The following is a 9,233-nucleotide window of genomic DNA, read 5'->3' on the forward strand; positions in this document are numbered from 1 at the left end:
TGCACGTCTATTGATTGCATTTTTAAGTAAACCATGTAACAAAAGGTAAGATCATGCAATATCCCCACACAATGAAACAAACTAAGGGCCTTTTTGCTCTGTGGTGACAGCACTATTATCTAAAAAAAAAATGGTCTCAGAACTATTATACCTAGGCTTTTAACAATATTTAGTCATATTATTTATTTACTTAATCTGTATTGCTATACTGCATCATCGCCATTTCCTTTGTCCAGCTCGAACTTGAAGCTCTGAAATATCTCATGTTTGTCTGATGAATGCCATGCAAGGTAAAAGAACAACTTAGTGCCAGGAAAGCTAATGTTTATTTTTTGGGGGAAAACACACAGTTTATCCCTTTAGGAGAAAAAAAATCTATTGGATCTTATCAGTGGGTAGTTGTGAGAGGCAGAGATAAGGGAGCCGCAGGGAGAGGAATTGGCTGCAGATACCAGACAGGAGACAGTGCACGCCGCATGGGCCATTGAGCAATGGAGGGGGGGGGTGTAAATTTTGGATAGAATTGTTGGACCCTATATGGGAATACGACTGTGGGTATGTGGCTGGTTGTGCGTCTTTGAATGTTACACTGGGAAAATGAGCCTGATCCCATGTGTTAGTGTGTGTCTAGTGTGTGTGGACAGTGTGTGTCTGGGTGTGAAAACCCATTCCTCTGCTGATGCGTCTCGGTTCCATTTGCAGACGGCGTACCAGTGAGTGAAACCCCATTATCAGGCTGAAGCAGGGCCTTCTCACTCCAGACTGCTGAACCATAATGAGCTCCTCACAGCAGCCAACTTGTCTGCCCAAATAAATCACTTTCTCCTCCATGTGCACACCATACACACACACACACACACACACACACACACACACACACACACACACACACACACACACACACACACACACACACACACACACACACACACACACACACACACACACAACACACACACACACACACACACACACACACACACACACACATGCAAACACATCTCCATTAGACCTGCTCTGGATGCACATATCTAGCTCTATCAAACCCTGACACTCCAGTCAAGTGACTGCAGAGGACACAAAGGTGAGGGTTTTCTTTCCTTACATCAACACACTGGGATCAACCTCTCTCCAAGCTTCTATGTAAGAATCATGTGTGTCTTTTACTGTAATGCCTGCAGTGTAAAGTACAAAAATTACAGTTTTTGCTGAGCAGAAAAGCGCATATCTCTGCCAAAGCCAATATTCCCCTTAAAGTCAATCAAGCTCCACCATATTCTACACCCTACATATCAAGATCCTGAATTACTCTCTGGGAAAATGGTGAAAATAAAGAAAAAAGCCTAATTTCATAATGTTAAAAAAAGCGTAGCAGGATCTGCACAAAAATGTATTGCGTTCTTCCATGACCTATATACTACACTTTTCCACCAAGATTTGTGGTAATCCGTTCTGTTGTTGTTTTGTGATCCAGCTCACCAACCAACCAACAAACAAACAGGGAAATCATAACCTCCACTGATGGAGGTAGTTGCTAAAATTATCAAAAGTCAAATCTACACCATAAAAAGTTGAAAGAAAAATTCAACATTGGTAACCTCGATGAAAGTGAACTTGCATGCAGTACTGCCGTACTAGATTGGTATGAGCTAAAGTTTCACTTTTAACCTTGGATGATACCTTGTTTCATGTCCAGCCTCCTCAAAATGCTTTTAAAATGTAATATAACAATTTACCAACCAAAAGTTTCTTATTCTCTCCCAAGAAATCATCTTTAAATGTGTCTGTCAATTCTGTGTTTTTGGAAAATGCACGCGGAAAGCGGAGACCTCCAGAGACCTCACAGGGAAACATGCTGATGAGGGTCGATGCACTCACACGGATTCTCTCTGAGAACGTGTCAAATATAAGTTAATGGACCACAAGTTCAAAGTTGTATCTCGCAGCCCGAGCAAATTTCTCTGTTTCACGTGTGAATCAACCGGCTGTCTGTTACGACCTTTGATGTACGGCCAAGTTGATGGATGGGTGGGATTTCAAAGACATCTTACAGATCAATCCAAAATATTCCGAATCCTCCAAATGTCTGTGAAATGTGTGTTTCTATGTTTGAAATTATATCAAAAAGGCATAGATGTACTCAGTAGGTTTTTTGGATAACAGCCTTAAGCTTTCCTTTCTGCCTCCCACTTGGCTGAAACAGGAGCATCAGCTGTAGAGTCCATTTGCCAAGGTTCTCTGATGAAGAGATCTGCTACATCCCTTACTGACCCTTCACCGACATCCACATCCAAGAAGTTTAAAATATGTTGAGCTGCGTGCCTGTACTACAGAGTCACATTTCAAAAAATCCACTTTCACTGGACAAGATTCCAATAAAAGAACATGGGACAGCATGAAGAATCCCGTGGGCCCTTGCTGTAGCACCAAACCATCGGATTATGTTGTTTGTCAATACACACCATTGCAGGTTTTCCCGTTATGTGAAGAACAGACCCAGTCGTGGCACTCGCAGCGGGGACCGTAGAACTTCCCTGGTTCGGTGGCCGTGCAGACGCAGACTCCGCAGTCACACTTGCCCCTCCCACTGCATATCTTGCCGTCTGCTGTGCGGCAGCGGCGCAGGGAGGAGTCGGTGGACAGACGACACACGCCACCCGCCTGGCTGGGTAAGAAAATGAATAGAAAAGGACGGGTCAATTTTGTGAGGTCAAGGGTCAAGTGTGATACCACCCGTGACTGTTTGAAATACAGGACAAGACATCTGAGCGGGAGTACTTTAAAATACCTTTTTTCAGGTGTGGCAGCGACATTTTTCCTTTATACCTCAGAAACAATCAATTCAAGATGTTCGCTTTGTGTAGCATTTATAGTTTGAATACAACATTCAACAAATCCTTTTTCCGTGAACATTTTAACAGTGTTAGATGCTATTGTTATGTTCATTTTCATTCACATACAAAATTAACGGTGTGTAGTCATATTTTATTATCTGTATTTTTTATCCTGAGCCATTTTATTTGAATCGTAGGTTGTTTGTTCTTTCTTTTCTGTTACGACCCATTTGATTGTATCAGACCTTTGTTGAAAACTACATAAAGTTGTGGAACAGTCACAGTTTGGGAAAATATCTTTGTTTGCGCTTAAAAAAAGTATTGCTTAAGTTTCAGAGGACCTTTGTCGTCATGGTTACAATTATGGGTTAAAGGGTTAATGTTGTGTTTAATTGGAACAGCATGGGTTTAACATATTAAAGGAACGGCTGAAACTCCTAATTACATCAGCCACCACAAACTTAATGAAGATTTGTAATAAGCTGCTTATGCAGATGACTTATAGATTTACCAGAGGACAGTCTTGTTTGGGGCCACATCAAGAAAAAAACAGATGCTTCGGAAACACACACTTGCGAGAAAGAATTAGGTTAATAAACCATTCAGGAGGAATCACACTTCGGCAGATATGTTACTGAGCTTCATCTTTACTCCAGTGGCTCTGTCTGTGAGGTTTGTTTCATTTGGATGCCGTCTGACATTCTTTTTCTTTTCCTGCCCCTCTCTTGATGTTGGCCAGCTGTCCACTTTGGGAACAGTAGACACGTTTCAAATAATCTGCAGAGTTCCTGACACGCCCAATAAAATCAAATACAGATTGTGAGTGTGTTTGTGCGTGTGTGTGTGTGTGTTCCATGTGTTTTTCACCCACCGAGAGCATGTTTAGTCTTGACTTCTTTAAGCAGCACAATGAATTTGGAATACATCTGTTGATCAGTCTGAGCCCTCATCCTTTACCAAGACCAGATGACTTTCTACCATCCACTTTTTTTTAGCACTGTTTTGTCCTGCTCCATTCTCAGCTGATCTTCATTAGTATTGTTGCGTCAGCTGTGAGCTTGAACCGCTGCTGCCGAGGGTGTTTAGGCTACAGGAGGTTTCGGCCTTGGCAACACGGGACCTGGTCATGATGGGTAAAGGAACCCAGAGGATGGAAAGGAGAACAATGATAGTGTGATAATCTTCCCTTGTCTGGCTTCACTCTCTTGCCGCCCAAACCTTGAAGCAGGGAGTCTGAAAATCTCCCTTCCTCTCAAGTGGAAACTTTGAAATTCATCAGATGTTGGCACCTCGAGCCTCGTCTAGCCGCAGCTCTTTTCAAGCTAAGAAAGTGGGGCATGTTAACTGCTGACGGCCTGATTGATCACCGATGCTGACTGTGACCAGAAAACACAGGTGTTCAGGACGGAGGAGACACCTGCTTGGCCATCTCTTTTTTACAATTTGTTTTAAATTAGACTGATGGCTATGCCACGACCGCATATCCTGAGCCAGAGTATGACAGTCTCCTTTTTTACATTGCACCTCTGTTTCATGTTCGTAGTTATTTCATTCTTGTCGATCCCCCATGAGTCTGTCTGTATGACAAGGCTTTCACAAAGAACCCATTTGAGTCCACTCTAGGTATCTTGAATCAACACAACTTTGTTGATTGCGCCGACCTTGGCAAGTATGTAAACGACCAGTCTCTGCTCCGTGTTAGTTATTGTTATTATACTACGTTATTATTTAACCTCACTTAGTCAAGAATATTTAACTAGAATGGCTCGCGGTAGAGTGCATACCTCCATCACGACTAATCTAACTAACTAATATCCTGATGCATTAAAAATAATCCCCCTATGAAAGTGATAAAAAATGTTAGATCTGACCACTGATCTAGATCAATACCAAAATTGAATGGGTTCTTTTCTGATCCATACAACATACTTCAATGAACATGTTTGATGAACACATAACCTCCTTGGCATGGGTCATGCAGTTTTCAGTGTGGACCTGTGGGTGACATACTTATTTTAGTTTCATATAATATTGAAAGGAACTATCCAAACCCATGAATCATGAGAAATTGGTGTCTCTGTGGATGTTGTGTGGGATGCACTTTGTAAAACATGTATATTTCATAGCACTCGCCTCTGCCTTCATTACTGACTGCCTTACACTTACGGAATATTTTTTTACACTGCCAACTTGTTATGATGAAATACCCGGTAAGCAACTAACCGAAAGATTATTTTGATGCGTGTAAGAAAAAACCGAGGAATACAGTGTAATCGCAGCAATTCCCAGGAGCTGTTGCTTTCTGTAGTAAACCATGTGTGGGTTTGCTGCTGCTGTAGCTGCACTGCACAGTGGGACATACACAATATGATCATTGCACAGGCACGGTGCACGTGCTTGGAGTAAACAGCCGCTCTGCAGCTGAGTTATGTTCAAATCACGTGGCAACTTTCACAGTTCTGCTGATGGGGCTCAACTTTTAAAAGACCAATAAACAGAAACTGATCTTGAACACTCATAGTTTAACCAAAATCAGTGACTTCATACAATGTTTTTCAAAGATATTCTTATTAATTACAAATTTGGTTTAAAAAAAAGCGACATATCAGGTAACATAAGAACTGAACATAGGACGGAATCAAAAGGCACTGGGTAGACAGGATGTTAACATAAATCATATTGATTTTGGAAAATCTGAAAAATAAACTAATTGGGCTTTTGCATCTTCTATCTCCTTATTTCATTTTTTATGGCTACAAGTGATGCTTATAAAAGCTTTTGAAAAACACAGCCCTCGTCCAGCCCAGATGTCACTGAAGCTTCACTTGCACCAAACTCATGACCATGAAGTCTCCAACCATGTGTATCAAAAGGAAAATAAATGAATATCCTTAAGTTTCAAAAAGTGCCACCTTACATTAGATAACACATTTATAAAAATAGACTTTACCCCGTGACTTGGTATGCAGAATAACATTTTTTGCCAAATAAAAGCATAAAGAATCTGCACAAAAAAGGTAAGTTCCAATGTACAGGCATTCCTGAACTTTTTCATATTACGCACTCCAAATGTCTTTGTCAGCAAAACTCTGCACCTCCCTCTTCCTCCGTGCTATCCAGACGACCCCAAAAATAAATAAGAACAAACAAAGCTGTGCAGAAACTCACCTCACTGATTGCAACAAAGTGTCCTCCACGGCAGAGAGCAGAATCAGCAACACCGGCACCAACATGGACTGCACCAAAACCTCAGTGTGCATGTTTAAATCCCACAGAAACCTGAAGTAAAGTAGCTTGAAGGAATTTCCCAGGCTCTCTCTCCTTAAACAGACAGGACAGGAAGAGAGAGTGAGGGGGGAAAAGAAAAGGAGAGAAGGAGAGAAGGAGAGTAAAAGCGGCAGGCTGGCCTGAACTGGCTCGATCCCTTCAGAGGCCAACAGTCGCTTTCCATACAAGTGCCTTTGATTAGTCTTGACTCTCAGACCCAGTCCTGGGCAGGAGCTGGAGCGGGGAAAACTGCCAAAATGAAAAGTTAAGTCACCAGTTTGAGATGTAATTAGAAGCAGACTCTTTTCTTTTTTTTTTTACTTTTTCCGATTAGTTTTCCAGATGATCTCTTTATGGGTCTGTATATGTTTTTGTATGTATTTGTCTTGAGCTGTAATATATAAAGGCATTAATGAATCCCTACCCCTAATGTGTATTATCCTCAGAATACGTCTTGACACGTCATGAAAGGAAAAGCAGATGTGGGAAAATGGTGGCTGTTTCCCATTTAGCTACAATGAGTTCAGGATACTATATATCCTATTTTGCATGGTAGCTTCCTATCAGTCTGGCACTGTCAGGGCATGTTGCTGCACTTAAATAGAAATTTGCATTTACCATTGTTATTAGTCTTTTCTATGGAAAGTCAAAATATGTCCTGTAAAAAAAGCTTATATGTCACGTCAACAAAGAATGAAGAATCAAGTGTGCTTGAAACAATATTGGACGACAAAGTATACACAGTTTGACTCTGATTTGCGAAAATGTATTTTCCATTATCTGAAAATACTGTCTGTCATGTTATGTGTGACGAGTCAGGTCTCGTGAGGGACCCCAGAGCAGAGGCAACACAGAGAGCCAAAAAGGGTGGTGCGTTCAAGGGTGTTTATTATAATGGGATAAGGCAGAATGACGGGACGGTTGATAGCTCCGGGAGATCTTCAGCAGGGAGGATTGCAGGAGGGTCCACGGGAAAAGTCCTGGTGATCAGAGGGAAAGAACACGGGGGGTTACGAGACCAGAGGTATCAGGCGGCCGAGACATGGACGAACTGTGACTCGGCGCACAGCCAGGGTAGATATAGCCAGAGGGTGATAAGTGCTGGTGAGCCTCCGCCGAGTCATCTAATGAGATGAGCTGCACCTGAGGGAAAAGGAGAGAAGAGAGGAGGAGGGGCACTGGAGGCACAGAGAACTGTGACATTATGACAATCAAAATTCTACAATGTGTCGGATGTGTTAACTGAACAGGATCCAAATTCCAAATAAAAGATTAAATGTAGTTACATGATGCAACAAAACCTTTTATACAGAGGAGCTCTCAATATACTCCTCGCAAAAACAAAAGTTAATCAATAGAGAAATGTTTAAGCCGTACTGTTACTATTTGAAATAAAAAAACAAACATGTATTTATATCTTGCGATGAAACCACCCCAGTTTTCAACCACAACCTCACTGTTGTATATTGATGCATGGTCCAGTCACCCAAAGATAACCTAGTCATTTTTAAGTAATCAAGGTATTAGTATGTTTACATTTCTAATACATTCTACATTATTGATTCATTGCAATTGACTGGGCCAACAACATGCAGAACCAGCCATGTTTGGCCTATGCCTGTGTACAGAGAACTATCTGCACATTTTGTGCTCTAGCAGCATCTGAATTTCCTATTTAAGGAAAGGACGATCCATACAGCCGCTGATGTGGAAGTTGCAGATTTAACTCTCACAGAGGCTCTTCACTGCCTGAGTTGACCTGACAGCAGTGTCGTCAAATTATGGATAGGTTGATCGTAGACATACATGTAGAAATATGTTTTCAGTTTTTACCTATCAAATAGTGGCTGACCTAGGTTATAACTTTCTAACTTTAAATTGAGACAATAAAGTAATTATGGATTATCATAATTAGTATTGTTATTATTATTATTATTATTATTATTATTAGTAGTAGTAGTAGTAGTAGTAGTAGAAGTAGTAGTAGTAGTAGTATTAGTAGTGGTAGTAGTAGTGGTAGAAGCAGTAGCAGTAGTAGTAGTAGTGTAGCAGTAGTAGTAGTAGTATAGTATGTATATCATATTCATATTATTAGTAATTATATTATTATTATTATCATTATTATTATAATTATGATGAGTAGTAGTTTTAGTAGTAATATTATTAGGGCCCCAGCACTGACAGACAGTGAGGCCCTATTGAAATTGTTGCTATTTTGCATTTAGTTTACTTTGAGGTATTGTACCAGGGCTTACATCAAATCAACTTCAAATTGAGATGAGTGTCATCAAAACAAGATGGACATACAGACTACCTCAAAGATCGATTTGAGGTATTTGCCTCAAGTTTTTCTAATAAAATTTTTTCTTATTATGGTGTATGTTGCCATGGATACGGTTGATTCAGATCAAAGTCATAAAATGCACATGAATTCTAGGATGCAATTGTAAGATTGCATGTCCTTTGATCCTTTGATGTAGGTAGGTATAATTAAGTGAATCAAGGTTCAATCCTCACTTGGTTTTCTTGGTTCACTAAGTTCACCTGGTCATTACTTAGCTCTCTGCTACCGATTCGCTTGGTTTTACTTTGCTTTCTGGACGCAATTTGCTTTTTAATTTCCCTGACCTCGACAAAAGAATTACAGAGAAACATGCAGTTTGAAACTCGGGGCGATCTCCTGCAGGATGAGAAAAAGACTGTTATCTTCTAGGGTTATAATGGAAAAGAGCCAATCGTTTTCAAGATCAAGCTCAAAAAGATGAAGACGAGCCAGCCTATTCAAATTGAGCCGGTCGCAGTTGCTGCCTCCTCTGAAGAGCAGCCACAGGTGGAAGTTGATGTTGCATCCAACCAGAACACTGAGGAGGAGATGCAGCCGATCAGCAACCAGACTGACCCAACTATCGATCTCCTGCAGGAGGAGAAAAAGAGTGAAATCTTCCAGGGTTTTGGTGGAAAGGAGCCAATCGTTTTAAAAATCAAGCTCAAAAAGACAAAGAAGCGCAAACCTGCTCGAACTGAGCCAGTCCCAGGTGCTGCCTCGTCTGAAGAGCAGCCACATGTGGAAGTTACTGTTGTTGCTCTATCCATCCAGAGCCCTGAGGTGGCGACGCAGCCAATCAGCAACCA

At 41.0% G+C, this 9,233-nt stretch overlaps 1 protein-coding gene across 2 annotated transcripts in view; it reads right to left on the reverse strand.

Annotated features, from left to right (window-relative positions):
- Positions 1-6,094, reverse strand: part of itgbl1 (integrin, beta-like 1) — a 39,993-nt gene extending 33,899 nt beyond the window's left edge. Inside the window, exons 1-2 of one of the 2 annotated variants that reach the window (XM_061089250.1) lie at positions 6,008-6,094; positions 2,463-2,661 (exon numbers count right to left, since the gene is read on the reverse strand). In XM_061089250.1, coding sequence (XP_060945233.1) covers positions 2,463-2,661; positions 6,008-6,094 — 286 coding nt within the window. Of the gene's footprint in view, positions 1-2,462; positions 2,666-6,002 lie in introns of both variants that reach the window. The other variant, XM_061089249.1, reaches the window with a different exon arrangement.
- Positions 6,095-9,233: the final 3,139 nt, after the last annotated feature.

The sequence above is a fragment of the Limanda limanda genome, chromosome 16 (genome assembly GCF_963576545.1).
Source record: "Limanda limanda chromosome 16, fLimLim1.1, whole genome shotgun sequence".
Lineage (NCBI taxonomy): Eukaryota > Metazoa > Chordata > Actinopteri > Pleuronectiformes > Pleuronectidae > Limanda > Limanda limanda.